Here is a 16,644-nt window from a genome sequence, read left to right as displayed (position 1 = left end):
AAAAAGCAGCAGTCCTTAGGGCAGACTCCTTAAGCTGACTCCACAGCTACGGCTCCCCGTCGGCTCCGGGGGAGACAACGGGGCCCCGGGGCTCTCCGTGGGCTTTAAGGGGGTCCCAGGGCTGCCCACGGGCTCCCAGCAATGCCCGTGCCCACCACCCACCCCCGCTTCAGGGGGCCCAGCGCTGACACCCCCCGACCCATCTCGGGGGTACCTGGGGGGGCTCGGCCGTGGGCTGGAGGCGGGCGAAGGGGGCACGGCCGGGCTGACCTGCCGGGGGGGGCTGAGAGCGGAGCCAAGCGCCCGGCCAGGCCGGCCCCGGGCACCCTGCGCTGCGGCCGGGGCTGCCGCCACCTGCGGGGAGCGAGCGGGGGGTGATGGGGCGGCAGCGGGGGACGGGGGAGCCTGAATCGGCCCTGTCCTCCCCGGGGACCCCCCACTCGGCTCTGCCCCCCCCAAACAGGCCCAGACCGCCCCCCGAGCCCCACAGCCCGGTCCCGACACCCCACAAACCTCCCAAACTGGCCATGGACTCCACCGCCACCGCCCGCCCGCTCGCTCCTGCTCTCCTCGGCCCCCATCCCCCCCGGTACCGACCGTCACAGCTCCCGACCGCCGACGCACACCGGAAGTGCTCCCCATCACGTCCGCCCAACCGCGCATGTGCCGAGGGGCAGACCCGGGCCACGCCCCCCTGCGTCGCCGCGGCAAACGCGAGCGAGAGGGGCGGGGCCGCGCCGAGGAGAACGAGCTCCACACCAGCGCTTCTCTCCGCGTCGGGCAATGCGAGGCCGAAACCATCCCAGCCCTCCTCCAAAAGATCCGGGACCGCCCGAAACCAGCCCGGCCTTCTCCAAAATGAGACGGACATCCGCCTGCAGAGCTCCGCCAGCCCCCCCGACGGACATCACGGGGATGGGGGGAAAGAAAACAACCAGAAAGGTACTGAAAATAACGTGGAGACGGTGCTTAGAGATCCTTCCGAGAGGCAAAACACGGCCTTTGTTCTCATTTTTGAACACGGGGTTTCGCAGTGCTTCGCGGGCAGTGGTTATCCAGGGGCATCAGCTATCCCGGGAAGCGAACGTTCCCATCCCGTGTGGCAAAAGTCCACTCGCATGAATAACTTAGACAGAACCAGCCCACAAAAGGACAAGAGGCACCTTTGGTCACCCTTTGCTTGAAGCTTCGCTAAAACTGTATACTCAGATTGGCCCTGTCCTGCAGTTTCTTTCCCAGAGTTTTGCCCCAAACCCACACTTCTAGCCCCGCTCCCCAAGCCCTCCCTCGGGGCCCACCGCCTTTCCCCAGCCCAGCCTGTCCTTAAAGCTTTTCTTTCCACACGCAGCCCTTTCCACTCACCTCCCTCCGGGGCGGTGTTTTGTTTTGGTGGTTTTTTTTTTTTTTTTTTCCTAGCTTTGGAGCAAAAAGCGGGTTTTAAAGGTGGGAAATGAGGGGGTCTCCCAGCTTCCCGATGGAAAAAAGCCGGTTTTAGCACTTCCTTAAAGCAGCTTTTAACCCTTCTTATAAAGTGTTGTTCGTTCCCCCCCCGCCCCTTTTCAGGTTTTTTTTCCTTCCTCCTTTTTGGGGCAGTTTCCCCCCATTTCTCCCCCTTTTTTGGGGGTGCTTTTTCCTACTTTTTTTTGGGGCAGTTTTCCCACCTTCCTAAATACAATTTTCTTCCTTGGTGGTGAATCTATAAAAAGCTCTTTTTCATAGTGTTTTAAAACGCATTAAATCCTCACAACGCTGCCTCTACCTCCTTTTTTTCAGGGCTTAAAACCAGAGTTTTGGACAAATACACAGAGGAGCGCTCCTCTCACCACCAAACCCCCTTCTCCCTCCCCGCTTTTATTCCCCAGTTATTTTTTTATTATTATTTTTTTCTACCCAGGATTCAGGAAATATCATTGGACAAATCTAAACAATTTGGGGGGAAGAAAGCTGGGAATTGTTGAGTGCTGCAAATCCTTTTGTCAGCGACATTTGTGTGTCCCCACGCGTGTCATCTTTGTCTGGGTGATGCTGTCACCGGCGCCTTAAAAGGAATCGGGAGTAATTTGGTGCTTTATTTGTCTATAACATAACTTGGGGAACTGGATTTTTTTAAAACAAATGGGGCCTGGGAGAAGCTACCAGCGCAATTTGGGATTTTTTTCCCATCCCCAACTCCATTCGGACGCCCGTTCCACACTTTCAGTGCAGCACCTCTGGAAAACCCCTCAAAAACTAAACTATTCTGGAGCTTTGATACTGCCTGAGCGCCTTTGGGTGAATTCGGGCCCAAAAATTATGTTTAAAACCCCCTTTTTTCCCTTTTTTGGGCTGTTTCATCCAAAAGTGAAAGTTGGAATAGGCCAAGAATGGGATGGAGGGGAGGTCTTTCCCCAAACGCGGAGCCTTCCGGGGCCCCGAGCGGGAGGAACCGGCTGCCCGGTCTTCCCCGGCCCCGCTGCGGGTTTTGCTCGCCCCGTTCCTCGCCCGGGGTGAGTGGCCTCTGGTAGGTGGGTGGTGCGAGGGGGCGTGGCCTATGCAAATAGTGTGACTGTGGGCGTGGTGCATCCAAATATAGCGAGTCGGGGGCGTGGCGCATGCGAATCTCTGGGCGCGGGGGCGGTGGCGCATGGGAGGACTCGTTCTGGAGGCGCGGTGTGTGGAAATCTATGGGAGGGGGCGTGGTCTATGCAAATGTGCCGGTTCGGGGGCAGGCGCTGGCGGGGGGTGTGTGTGCGCGTTATTTTTCGCCCGTACCGAGCCGGGGTGTCCCCGCCGCCGCCGTCCACCCCCCGGTAGCCGTGGGCGGGTCGGTGCGGGGGTGCGGGTGGCGGTCAGGCAGCGCGCTGAGCCCCTGTGCGTCAGTGCCGGGCGGGGCCCTGCCTCCGGAGCCCGTGCGGGGGTGTGGGAGCCCCCCGCTGCTCAGACGTCACGGGGGGTTCTGCCAATGCCGCAATTCCGCCTGAAATCGCTTAACTCCGCTACCGGCGGCGGCGGGCCGGGGGGGCTGCCCCCTCCCCGGGCACCGGCCCGGCCGTCTCTTCTGCCCCCATTCCCCGAGGCCCGGCCCCGCCGCCCCCGGACAGCCCTCCCGGTGCGGCGGCTGCGCGCCACGTCTCCGAGTACAATGTACCTCCCCAAAAGGAGGCGTCACCTGTCGCCTCCCCATCCCCTCCCGACACGTAGCCCCCCCCCACTGTTACCGTAAATCGGCAGAACCAAACTTTCTAAGCCTTAATTTAAAAAAGAAAGCAGGCACTGCTTTATTACGGCGCCGGGCGCACAGGGGATCACTCCACCCAGTGTGCGTACCGAGTTGCTCCACTACAAAAATTAAAATATACGTATTCATTACATTTCCGAGAAACAATTGACATATTCATATGATTTCCGGGAACTCACTAAGATATGTAAATGTCCGTGACACATGCACCTTCAGGTACACTGGTGGTCATCCAGAGTCCTCTGGTGGTCGTCCGTAGTCTTCCTCACTGTGTCTGCTGGTTGAACCCGGTCCTTGCGCGTGCTCAGCTTGGTCACAGAGTTCCACCTCCCCTTTAATCTTGGAACCTCCAGAAGATTTTCTCGGTTTACTAACCAGGCCTACAACTCCTCGCTTTCTTCACAGGTACTTCAAAGCTACAGCTAGGTTAGGTCATACCTAGTTCCCAAATGCATCTTATGGGTTTGATTTTCATTGATTGGTCCCTTGACTATACATTACTCTCAATACCCATATCCAAATAATCAATGGTTATTTCTATTAATATCTATTAATTTGAGTGTAGATATTTAAATCAAGATGGGAAGGGTAAGGGGGTTTCTAAGCAGCGTCACTGGTGCATGACAGGTTTCTATAATTACAAGCCTCAAACAAAACTTCTCTATTCTATTCTTCATTGTTTCATCTGGGTTCTAGATGAACCCAGATGAAGAAGACTGTAACAATCCTAACCCCTCTGTTTCACAGGAATTTCACTTCTGTCCTATATTCATAAAATTACATCCTAGATAGGAATATGTTTTGCAGTGGTGTTTTTTTTTTTTTTTTTATGAAAGTCCTTGCAACCTGCTCTCCAGCTGGAAATGGGCAATGCAAAGGCATTACAATGATAGATTTGCTAAATATGTTGCCGAGGTCTATATTAGTGGCTTTCCCTGAAGCGGGGAAAAGACGTCCTGTTTAATTCTTGTTTGTATTTCAAATTCTCTGTGAAATGGATTAAGCAGAGAGGGCTTCTTTTTGTGGGTCTGCCCTTGGAAGGAGAGCGCCTTTAGGAAAAGGCTTTTCTGGAGGGGACGGAGAACTTAATTGCCGATGGCTATGAAAGCACACCCTGTTTGGGTGGCTTGAAAAGAAAATCCTTGAAAATCCATGACTGAAAAATGAGACTTTCTCCTAATGATTGGGTTGGTTGCTCTTAATCTTGTTCTGCCTATTAAGTTCGTCACCAGGTACTAGAGATACCACTAGTGATAATACCACTGGCAGTGGAGGTCCACCCTGGCTTATACTCCTACCTCTCGTGCCTATTGGGGTGCCTCCAACAGCCGAGAAATAGTTCTGCTTGGCAGCGAGTCCAGAGGCCAACCTGGTCTTGCCCTCCCTCCTCTTTAGTCCGGTATCTCTGATTCTTGTGGCACAATAGGGTCCTTTCTTCGGTCCCAGAACTCGTATTGGAGCTGATATTTCGAGGATCTATGAACATTCTGGTTGGGTCGGTCCACATTACGTAATTCTCTGTGGGTTCTGCAACAATAATGTCTAATCCACTTACACTTATCTATTGGGGTTGCATACTCACATCAGATACACTAAAGATCGAGGACTTGGGAGAGGTACTGCTGCTGTCTGCCACGGGGACCTCAAATGACCTTATTACAATTCTTACACTTAACCTGTGTAATTTATAACAGGCAACAATTACAACTGCAGCAAAGTAGGGTCGAAGGGGTTTGGTGCCACCCCAGTCCGAAGGCACTTTTGAGGCTTTTGCTGTCTGTTGCTCTCATGCAGCAGCACTGATTCTTATACGCCTTCTGAAGGCTCTCCAGGGCTTTTTCCTGTCAAAGCAAAATCACGAGACTTCCTTTCCATGGTTAATTTCCATATGCGTACTTTGAATCTGTATAGATAATGCCTTCTTTTCCCTGGAGATAATCTAAAGCTCTCTTCAGAGCATATAGTTCACAACTCTGGGCTGACTAATTTGCTGGTAATCCTCCTTCTTCAATTACTGCTTTTTCTTCCCCATCAATGACGACATAACTCCTTGCTCTCTTTCCAACTATACATCAGGAGGAACCATCTATAAAAAGTTGTTGGATAGTTTTTTGGGTTTGTTTGTTTTTGTTTTATTACATAGGGCATTGGTGTGTTTATTAGGTCTTCTCTTACCCTGGTTTGGTAATTTATAAAATCTAATCAATCATGATGCGGCTCCCCACTTGCCCATTCCTACAGGAGTTGTGAAGGATTCAGGTTTCTGTCTACCACCAGGGTCAAATCATTCTTTTCTATTAAAATCGTTTCGTGCTTCAAAGTTCTGAAATCTGTTAACCACTGGCCAGACTTTTGAGATAAGATAGTTCTTACAGTGTGTGTGTGGATGTACGATTAGGGTTCTTCTAGAGGTTAATTTTTGGCTTTTTTCTACTAATATTGCTGTGGCCACTACTGCCTGTATGCATGTGGGCCACCCCCAACATACCGGGTCCATTAATTTTGGATAAGTATGCCACCGGTTTCCTTTCTCCGCCCCGTTCCTGCATTACAACTCCATGTGCTATCCCTTCTTCCGTGTTTATAAAAACGTGAAATTCTTTTTTTTTTTTCTAGGGAGGGGAGGGCTAAACCTGGGGTTTCTATTAACTTCTGCTTTAATTCTTTAAATTGCTCTTGTTTGTCTTCTGTCCGCTGTAGTGGACTGTCTTTTACAAGTTTGTCATAGACTCAGTCACTAAAATTTCTGTATCCTTTAGCCCATAATTTACAGTACTCTAGTAACCTTAAAGTCTTTATTCGTTCTTGGGACACTTAATGCTGTAATTCGTTCTGGATTGATTTTTCTTTTTCTTTTGTTAATTAGATGCCTTAAATACCTTACCTCTTTTTGTACAAACTGCAGTTGTGTCGTTGAAACTCTTAATTCTTTTTCTCCAAAAAAAACCATTCAGCAAACGTATCGATGTCTCTTTCTGACTTTTTGCTCCCTCTCTCCTGATACCAACAGATCATTTCCATATTGCAAGATTCTTACTGCGGGTTCTGCCTGGAACTCCCCTAAAATTTTCTCTTGCGTCTGTTCAAATAGATTTGGGGATTTTGTGAATCCTTGAGGCAGGGAGGTCCAGCGGAGTTGCTGCTTCTTCCCGGTGTCTGGATTTTCCCATTCAAAGGCAATTTCATAATACAAGACTTCTCAGCTCCTGAGTCTACTAAAAAGGTGTAAATTTCCTCCTGGGGGCGTGATTTTAAGTTTATCAAGGGCTCACTAATTCTTTCTTCCCCCAGCAGGCAGAGCCCTTGACACCCTTACTCGGTAGCGTATTCTTCCTGTTGACAGATTTTAAGCACTCGTTGACCTCTCTTTTGCCTGGGACACTCTCTCTTAAAATGTTCTTCCTGCCCACAATGGTAACACTTTCCGCCCTCTGGGGCTCCTGATTTCATTCACATGGGCTTTTTGAGCGGCAGCAGATGGGCTCCCTGTATCTTGTGTGCTCTCATCCCTGGCCCCGGATTCTGGGGCGCTTTATCTTTAGTCTTTGTTATTTCTTTTACAGTCGCCACCATTAGTTTTGCTTTTGCCCTCTGCTTCTCCTCATCACACCTCACATATACTCTTTGTGCTTCTCGTAACAGCTCATTGATTCCTCTCTCATGCCAGTCTTCCATCTTTTTCATTTTTTTCCTAATAGCTGGCCAGGCACGGGTGACAAAATTTATTTTTTAATAATTGCTGGCCAGCCACAGTCTCTGGATCAGTCACAGAAAACTGCTGAATATTCCTTCAGAGCCTCTTCAACCATTCCATCAGCGATTCCTCTTTCCCTTGTTTACTGCCAACGGCTTTGCTCACATTTGACCCCCTCGGGGCTGCCTCTTTAATTCTCCTTATAATTAACGTCCAATAATCAGACATGTTTCTTCTCCTTGCGGAGTCATTTTGATTCCAATCAGGTCTTTCTAGGGGTAACTTTTGGTCCCCCACCACCCCATGAACGTTTTTCCTTTCCCATATTCTCGTCCCTGCTACACGGATCATTTGTCTTTCCTCAAGGGAGAACAAAGTTCCCATTTCTTCCCAAGTGTATACATTTGGACCTAAAAATTGGTCTAATTGTTTTGACAAACCTAGGGGATCTTCCAACAATTTCTTCATTTCTTTTTTAAAGTTCCTGACTTCCGTACTGGTTAGGGGCACATTCAGAAATCCTGCCCCATTTTGAACTCCTGGCATCGGGACCTCCCGTAAAGGATGCAGCCCAATTGGTTCCGTCATCTCCTCTTTTTCTTCCACTACGGACCTCCCCACTTCCCGCCTCCGTCTCCTCTGGCATTCCCTTCTAACGGGGGCCTGAGGCTCTCTCGTGCCTTCCGGAGGGTCCGGGTTATATGGGGGAGGTAAGTATTCGAGAGGATCCCAGGCTGGTCTCTGGTCCTCCTCCTTCTCCTTCTCCTTTTGTGTCTCCCATTTAAAAACCCCTGCAGCTCCTTTCCAACACGCTGCATACTCGCTTTCTTCTTGATCAAATGATTCTATAGAGTTAACGTATACATTTAGTGCTTGACACAGCTGTCCCTCTATAGAACCATACTTTGGCCAATACAGCCTGTCTGGCCTCATGGGCTCTTTGGTCCATTTAAACATACAGTAATTGATCATCTTTGCTTTGTCCTTACCCCGGGTGCAGGACTCTCCTTCCTGCCCCCGTTGTAACAACATCCTCCCGAATGGACTGTCCAGAGGTATTTCTGGAATTCCCTAATCAGCTTTTCCCTTAAATTCCTTTTTACTTTTCCCTTGTCCCATTTTTTTCCCCCGGGGGATCTCTCAACTCCAGCCTTTCGCTTCGTCTCTTCACTGGCTGGTCTCCTCGCGGAGATACGGAACCGCGGTTAGAAAGACTCCGCACTCGCTTCGCAGATCTAGTCCGCGTCTCACTCACACCATTCTCAATCCCCCGTCACTCAGCCGCCCGAGTAGTACTTAACAGTCAATTTTCTTACCCGGGTCTCGTGCACAAGTATTATCGGCTGCCGCGGTTATCCCTGGGACCCCTCTTTGGTCCACGAGCCCCTTCACCGGGCTGTTGCCGCTGGTCCGTCACCGAGGGCGGGGAAAATCCGAGGATTGCTGAAATCAGCAGTGGCACGCCGTCCCGGTCTACTCACCCGTCCAAGGCTCCGAACGTGGGCTTCAGGTATCCTGGACGAGCCCCCAAATTGTGAGAAACACACTCACTGTATTGAATTTTAGTCTGGGGCAAATTCGGTGGAGCTAACACCCCAAACACGCCCCCACCACACATGGAACACCCCACGTCATGCACACAGTGCTCGTGCACGTCATGCACAGAGCGTGGAAGGCATGCACATGCAGCACGCACACACACACACAGTGCGGGCACACACAGCCTGCCAGCATACGCACAAAATGCCCGCACACACGGCACGCGCTTGACCCAGTGAACGCATACCTGCAGTGCGCACGCTCACAGGCTCATCTACACCACACTGCACGTAAACAGTGTGCACCCACCGTGTGGGTACCGGGACACGGAGTGCACCCAGACACCGAGTGCACCCACACACAGGGCACACACGATGTGTGCACACACAGAGTGCAGCACACCAACTGACGTGCCGGCATTTCCCAGTCCCTGAAGGGCCGACGGGAGAGCTGGGGAGGGACTTTTTACAAGGGCGTGTAGTGACGGGATGAGGGGGAAGGGCTTCAAACTGGAAGAGGGGAGGTTTAGAATAGATCTTAGGAAGAAATTCGTGACTGTGAGGCTGTTGGACCCCGGCGCAGGTTGTCCAGAGAAGCTGTGGCTGCTCCATCCCTGGAAGTGATCAAGGCCAGGTTGGACGGGGCTCTGGGCAACCTGGGCTGGTGGGAGGTGTCCCTGCCCAGGGTGGGGGGGTTGGAACTTGATGGTGTTCAAGGTCCCTTCCAACCTAAACCATTCTGTGATTCTGTGTGTGCGCCCAGGCGTGCGCATAGGTACGGAGTGCAGCATGTGGGTGTGCTGGACTTGTCCCGCTCGCACATCACCGCTTGCCTGCTGCGGCTGTAGCCAGATGGGCCCCTCAACACCCAAAACCGTGCATGCTGCCTGTAGCAGTTCTGTTCTCTGGTGTATGTGTTTTGGGAAGGCCCTGGTGGCAAAGGGCTGCAGAGAGCGGGGTGGCAGTGAACTTCCCCAAGAGGCCGCGATGCCACACGGGGTTTTTTGCTGCCCGCTGTCAGCAGGCAGCGCTCGCAGCCAGGCGCTGCTGCCTGCCGCAGGGCCTGCACAGCCTCGTCCCGCAGGCAGAGCGTTCAGCGGGGGTCTGTCGGGGGTGTCCCATGCCGGCTTCTGCCTCCCCTCCTGCCGGGAACCCCCCATGGCGCCCCCCCTTCTGCCAAGAGGCCACCGGGCCCGGTGCCCGGAACCAGCGACTCTGTGACATCAGCCCCGGGAACAAGAGCACCGTGGGCAGCGTGAGCACTGTGGGCATTACGTCGGCTGCGGCACTGGTGGCGACAGGCCCTCGGTTCGCTTCTTGCAGGTGCCACGTGCCGCCACTGGCAGCAATGAATCTGCTCCTCGTCGTCGTCCTGCTGGCCCTGTGCTGGCCTGTGCAAGGCGCGTGGGACAGCTGTGGGTAAGTGGCCCCAGGCTCTGGGGGGGAGCTTGGGCAACCCTGATGGGGTTCACTGGAGGGAGCCCGCTTGTCCCCCGTGGCCACAGCTTCCCCAACCCCGCCTGGGAGCCTCAGATCCTGGCCAGCACCCCGGCTGCTGGCACAGCTCCTCTGCGGGGCTCAGGCAGAAACAGGGGCGCCCGCCCGCCCGCCCCAGGGGGTTCCCTGGCCCTGCTGTCCGTGCAGCGCCTTGTGGGGAGGGAAGAGGGCTGACCTTCAGCCTGAACCGCAGCACACGTGGAGCAGGACAGTCATGAGTTTCTGGTTACAGAGGGACCTGCGGGCTCCGGCCCATGGCTTACCAGTACGGCATGTCGCGCGTGGTGGGTGGCACCGATGCCCGTCCAGGAGCCTGGCCCTGGATCGTCAGCATCCAGGACCCCTGGGAAGCAGGCACGGGGCACATCTGCGGAGGGTCCCTCATCAGCCCACAGTGGGTGCTGACGGCGGCACACTGCTTCATCGAGGCCAGGTAAGGAGGGCCAGGGAAGGGGGCTGTCCCCACCACCCTCGTGGGTGCCCTGCGCGCAGCACCGCCTGCTACTTCCATCCCCGTTCCTGCCAGTACGCCCAGTGCCTGGGCACTGCCGAGCCCAGCCCAGAGAGTGCTCAGGAGAAGGCTGGGCTCGGGCCACTGCTTCCTAGCAGCCTCCAGCGCCACATGGCTCGTGCCTAAGGCATGCCAGGGCAGTGGCAGCCTGCGTGGCACTGCTCTCCTCTCTGCCTTGGGAAGCAGAAGGCAGGGAACGGCGGGGCTGCTGCAGCGCGTGGCTCCGCTCCCTCTGACCCCCCTCTCCATCTGCCTTCCAGGAACATCAGCATGTGGCGCGTGGTGATCGGGGCCACCCAGTTGACTCGGCTGGGCCCCGAGGCCCAAGTGCGCCACATTAAGCGGCTGCTGGTTCACGAGCACTACAGGAATATCACGCAGAGGAACGACATCGCCCTGCTGGAGCTGGACCAGCCGGTCCAGTGCAACTCCTACACCCAGCTTGCCTGTGTGCCCGACGCCTCACTGAGAGTGTCAGAGCTGCACACCTGCTACGTCAGCGGTTGGGGCGCCACCACTGCAAGATGTGAGTTCCCCAAAAGTGCTGGTGTCCTGAGTGCAAGCTCGGCACACTGGGGAGAGGGGTTGGGCTTCCCGAGAGCGGAGGCGAAAGCCAGAGTCAGGCTGCGGGGACGTATGCCTCCGGAGAGAATGGGCTGACCCACCGCCCAAAGCCAGACAGAGGGGAAACACGGGCACAGTGCCTTCAGGATGCAAAGCCAAGCCCTAGGGAAGGGGTTCACCCAGGCAGGGGGGGAGCTGCTGGGGCTTCATTGCTTTCTGTGCTCACAGCTGCAGGGTCAACGGATGTCCTGCAGGAGGCCAAGGTCCAGCTCATTGATGTCAACCTCTGCAACAGCAGCGGGTGGTACAGAGGGGCCATCCACAGCCACAACCTGTGTGCTGGCTATCCGCAGGGTGGCATCGACACCTGCCAGGTAGGACATGCTGCAAGTCAAGCCCCGGCAGCACCGGCAGCCCTCTCGCAACGCCCAAACATCGCCCGGCACGTGCTTGGCCTGGCAAGTCACCCTGCCACCGCTGGGTCTCCACCGCTGCTGGTGCTCACCTCCCCTTCCCCAGCTGCAGGTCCTTGCCCAGTGCCCGCCTTGTCCCAGAGCCCGGGGACGCTGCCCAGAAAGCCCATCCTGTGCTCCCGGCAGCCCATAGGTCCAGATCCCAAAGCATCCCCCTTCCACACAGCCGGGAGCACTGTGCAGAGATGAGAGAGCGCCCGACCTTACAGGCCCTCCACCCTCTCCCAGATGAGGCTCTGTAGGCTCCAGCGCCGGAGCAGCGCCGTTGTGTGCAGTGAGCAGAGCTCTGGCAGGTGCTGGGAGAGAGAAGGAGCCAGCCAGAGCGCTGACAGCGGCCACCCACCACCACCTCAACCCTCTCTCCTCCCCTGCAGGGTGACAGCGGTGGTCCTCTGGTGTGCAAAGACAACAACGCGGACTACTTCTGGCTTGTTGGGGTGACCAGCTGGGGGAGAGGCTGTGCCAGAGCCAAACGGCCCGGAGTCTACACCTCCACCCAGCACTTCTATGACTGGATCCTGGTCCAGATGGGACTGCGCCCAGCACCATCGGCTACTACAACACCACAGCCAGTCTTTACTTCAACCCCCTATCAGAGGCCAAGGCCAATACCCACACAGTCGGGCGGGTTTGCACCATGTCCATTTCCACGCCAGAAGCTGGTGGAATTTTTTAAGCTGCTGCAGGAGCTGCTGCAGGTCCTGTGGGGGAAAAAGACTCGAGCAGCATGACAAACAGGCTCCAGAGCAGGCTGCGCTGTTCCACGACCATTTCCTTCCGGGGCAATGCCTGCTGAGCCAAAGGCAGCCTCAGTGCCAAGGCCTGCTCTGTCCTGCCCGCGCTCCTCTGAGCGCAGAAGGGCTGATGTTGACTCGGTTGTAGAAATAAAGTTCCTGATTTTCACAGCTGAGCGTGCTTGAGTCCAATTCAGTCTCCGGTGCAAGGCAAGGACTTGCATGCCCGGCGCCTGCCAATGAGGCTGCAGGCAGACAGCAGGGCACGAAGGGAGAGTGACTCCCAAGGGCTGAAACGGTGCCTGGTCAGAGAGGAGGGTGCTCAGAGCCACCATGGGGTGGAGAAGACTGGCACATGGAGGATAGGAAACAGTGATGTGACCTGCAGATGACTTTGGGGGTATGCATTAAGGCACTCAGCTGGAGATTAGGGCCCAGCGTAAGCCGTAGCTAATCGAACAGACGGTGTGAAACTCCTGAGCGTGACAAGAGAAATTGCTGACCACAGCAAAGAGTGAGAAGCCAACAGGGCTCTCAGTCCCAGAAGGAAGAGCTTGATTTCAGGTGTAGTTAACGGGGGATTGATCCCCCCTTGTCTCCATTTTCCCTGCTTGAACATCCCCCTCATCTTCCTTGACTCCTCCCTTTCTCCTCCCTTGTCTCTCCTCCCAAACAAGGGACCCACCCCAGGTCACTTCCTCCCTCTCCTCCCAGGTTTGCTCCATCGCTGAAGAGATTTGGTGTTTCAGGTGCTGGTAGCTCGGTCGCCTGGGACCGCCATGGCATTACTGATGCGGCTTCCTGGGCACTGCTGTCCCTGCTAGATGCCTCTGCCCACACGGACCCCAACCATTCCTCCAGTTGTCTGTGCAGTGTGGCCACTCTCATCATTCCTCCTTGACCACCTGCCAAACGTGGTGCTGGAATAGCAGAGTACCCACAGAAGAAGGTTTGCTCCATCGCTGAAGAGATGGGGTGTTTCAGGTGCTGGTAGCTCGGTCGCCTGGGACTGCCTCGGTCCCCGCCACTGCCTGCATGCATGTGGGCCACCCCCACGTACTGGGTCCATTAATTTGGATAGGTATGCCACTGGTTTCCTTTTTCCGCCCCGTCCCTCCATTAGGACTCCATGCGCTATCCCTTCTGCCACGTTTACAAGAAGGTGAAATGATTTTGGTTTCTTTTTTTTTTTTTTTCTAGGGAGGGGAGGGCTAAAACCAGGGCTTTTATTAGCTTCTGCTTCAGTTTTTGTAATGGCTCCTGTTTGTCTTCTGTCCACTGTATTGGACCTTCTTTTACTAGTTTGTCATACAGAAATTTTACTAATTGAGTGTATCCCTCAACCCATAGTCTACAGTACCCTAGTAACCCTAAAATCTTCCTTATTTCTCTTTTTGTTCTTGGGACACTTAAAGCTGTAATCCCAGAAATTCGTTCTGGATTGATTTCTCTTTTTCCTCCACTAATTAAATGCTCTAAATACCTTACTTCCTTTTGTACAAACTGCAGTTTTGCCTTTGACACTCTTAATCCTTGTTCTCCTAAAAAATTCAGCAAACGTATCGATGTCTCTTTCTAACTTTCTGCTCTTTCTCTCCCGATACCAACAGATCATTTCCATATTGCAAGATTCTTACTGCGGGTTCTGCCTGGAACTCCCCTAAAATTTTCTCTAGCATCTGTCCAAATAGATTTGGGGATTCTGTGAACCCTTGAGGCAGGGAGGTCCAGCAGAGTTGCTGCTTCCTCCCGGTGTCCGGATCTTCCCATTCAAAGGCAAATAAGTTTCTACTCTCCTCTGCTAACGGACAGGCCCAAAAGGCATCTTTAAGGTCTATTACACTAAACCATTTATGATTATGCGATATTTTACTCAGGAGGGTATATGGGTTCGAAACCACAGGCTGCTGAGTCTGTACTCGTTTATTGACTTCTCGTAGGTCTGCGACTAATCTCTATCTCCCCTCAGCCATCCTGACCGGTAGAATTGGACTGTTGTAAGGTGACATCCAGGGTTCCAACAATCCATCCTTCAACAATGAATCAATTACTGGTTTTAGACCTTTCCTCCCCTCATAAGATACGGGATATTGTTTTATCCTTACTGGCTGGTCCTCTTTAACTTCTAGTTTCGCGCAGGTTCATTTACTTGTGCTGTTTTCTTCTCCTGGCAATGCCAGCAGCAGAGCGGTCGGAGGAGAAGGGTGAGTGCCAGGCTGGTGGTGCGGAGGGGCGTGAGTGTGATGTGCGCGGTGGCCCCGGAGGGCACTGAGAAGGGTCGGTTGGTCTGGCTGTGCAGGGGGATGCTCTGCCCGCGGCGACGGCCCGAGCAAGCGCGGCCTTGGGGAAGTGTCTGGTTGAGCGTTTGTTGGTGTGCTGGAGAAGAGCTGGGCAGGTGTCCCAAAGGGCAGCCTTTGGTGGGACGTCCTTCACCCCAAAGCTTTGTGGGACCTTTTTGAAGCCACCCTGGTGAGGCCTCTGCTCCTTCCACCCAAGTACTTTACGTTTCACACCGTGGAGTGGTCATTTCTGACTGCATCCTCAGCAGGACCTGGGGCCGGTGGCATTAGCTTCAACTGTGGAGCTGTAGAGACCTGGCAAGGATGGAGGAGAAGGAATGAGGCTCCTGGTGAAGGGAGGGAAGTGAGGAGGTGCAGTGTCCACGCTGGCGTTGAGGAGTGGCTGGGCAGGAGAGGACATGTTGGTGTAGGAGCCATGGAGCAGCCCGTGGCCAGAAGCAGAGGGTGGACACGGGGAGCATGGGCTCAATGTGAGAGGGAGCACAACCTCGGCACAGCGGGTTTAACTAGAGGGCTGGGAGCGAGAGCGGCGTCCAGCATGGGCAGGGGAGCTGGGTCTGCTCCTTCTCCATGTGAGAAATGGTGGTTTGCAGGTAGCATCTGGTTGCACTTGCTGGAACGCAGAGCGGGAGAGAGTTGTGTCCTGGTTTTCCCCTACAAAGGCAAGACATGGGTGGAAACGTGGCAGTGGGGAGGGACTGGGAGTAACTGGGACCCCCCATCCGCCTCCCAGCCCCATCGCGCTGGGATGGGACTGCACATCACCCCAGGGTTTCAGGGCTTGAAGGGTTGTCCCCGTGTCCCTGCCGGGCTCACAGTGGTGGCACGCTGCTCTGCGTCGGGCTGGCGGTGGCTGGGAAAGGTCTGGCACGCTGGGGCCATCACTGACTCTCATTTTCTCTCCCACCATAGAGCTCCTGGGCGTACCTCTCGGGTCTGTACGGAGCCCCCCTGGCCGGCACCTGCTCCAGGCTGAACAACCCCAACGCTCAGCCTGTCCTCCCAGCAGAGGGGCTCCAGCCCTCACAGCATCTCCATGGCCTCCTCTGGCCCCACTCCAGCAGGTCCATGTCTTTCCTATGTTGGGGGCTCCAGAGCTGGATGCAGTACTCCAGGTGGTGTATCACCAGAGCAAAGCAGAATGACAGAACCCCATCCTTCACCCTGCTGGCCACACTTCTGATGCAGGCTGGGATATGTGTGGTTTTCTGGGCTGTGATCACGCATTGCCATCTCATGTTGAGCTTCTCATCAGTCAGCACCCCCAGGTCCTTCTCCTCAGGGCTGCTCTCCATCCATTCTCCGCCCAGCCTGGATTTGTGCTTGGATTGCCCCGACCCAGGTGCAGGACCTTGCACTGGGCCTGGTTGAACTTCATGAGGTTGGCATGTGCCCACCTCTCCAGCCTGTCATTAGTAGAAGGCCAGGCCTGCAGCACCCTGGTTATCAACCCGGCTCGGGTGGGAGGGGATGCTCCTGCATGGTGGGGTTGCCCTGCGCTGGGGGGGGACATCCCACCGAGGGAAGGTCTTGCTGAAGTGGAGGCCGCGCTCATGCTCCCTCTCCCCCATCCCTCCCCAGATCGCCCCGTCAGAAGGTCCCAAGGCCAGTGAGCGGATGGTCATCATCACGGGGCCGCCCAAGGCTCAGTTCAAGGTGCGCTGGGTGGGGGCTGTGGGTGGGGGGGACAGTAAGGGCCAAGTCGAGAGCATCCCTGTGGTCACCACAGTGCTGCCAGCCTGGCTTGGCCTCCCTCAGCGCCAGGGGAGCTCTTTGCTGGGTACCGTGGTTTTGATGCTGCTGGACGTGGGGACATCATCACCTTTGGGGATGGAGGGGCACAGCGGGCGCTGCCTGATGGTTTTCCTTCCTGTCCGTCTCCTCCCCAGGCCCAGGGGTGAATATTTGGGAAGCTGAAAGAGGATAACTTCTTTAACCTGAAAGAAGAAGTGAAGCTTGAAGTCCACATCAAGGTGCCTTCCTTCGCCGCCGGCCACGTGACAGGCAAAGGTGGCAAAACGGTGGGGGGTGGTGCCCGGGGGATGCAAAGTTGGGCATCAGATATCACCCCTGCCCACCCCAGGGGGACAAATCCCGGGTGCACAGTGGTTTCAGC

At 54.8% G+C, this 16,644-nt stretch overlaps 1 protein-coding gene across 1 annotated transcript; it reads left to right on the top strand.

Annotated features, from left to right (window-relative positions):
• Positions 1-10,218: 10,218 nt before the first annotated feature.
• LOC309685611 (acrosin-like) lies at positions 10,219-12,225 on the top strand (the record flags this gene model as incomplete). Its single annotated transcript, XM_082501349.1, has 4 exons — positions 10,219-10,379; positions 10,718-10,983; positions 11,250-11,395; positions 11,869-12,225. The coding sequence occupies 4 exons, from the start codon at positions 10,219-10,221 to the stop codon at positions 12,223-12,225; spliced, it is 930 nt and encodes a 309-aa protein (XP_082357475.1).
• Between the last annotated feature and the right edge of the window lie 4,419 nt (positions 12,226-16,644).

Source organism: Vanellus vanellus (assembly GCF_965231255.1).
Source record: "Vanellus vanellus genome assembly, contig: HAP1_SCAFFOLD_39, whole genome shotgun sequence".
NCBI classification, from domain to species: Eukaryota; Metazoa; Chordata; class Aves; order Charadriiformes; family Charadriidae; genus Vanellus; species Vanellus vanellus.
The sequence above is the reverse complement of the archived record's forward strand: the minus strand, read 5'-3'. Positions and strand labels throughout refer to the sequence as shown.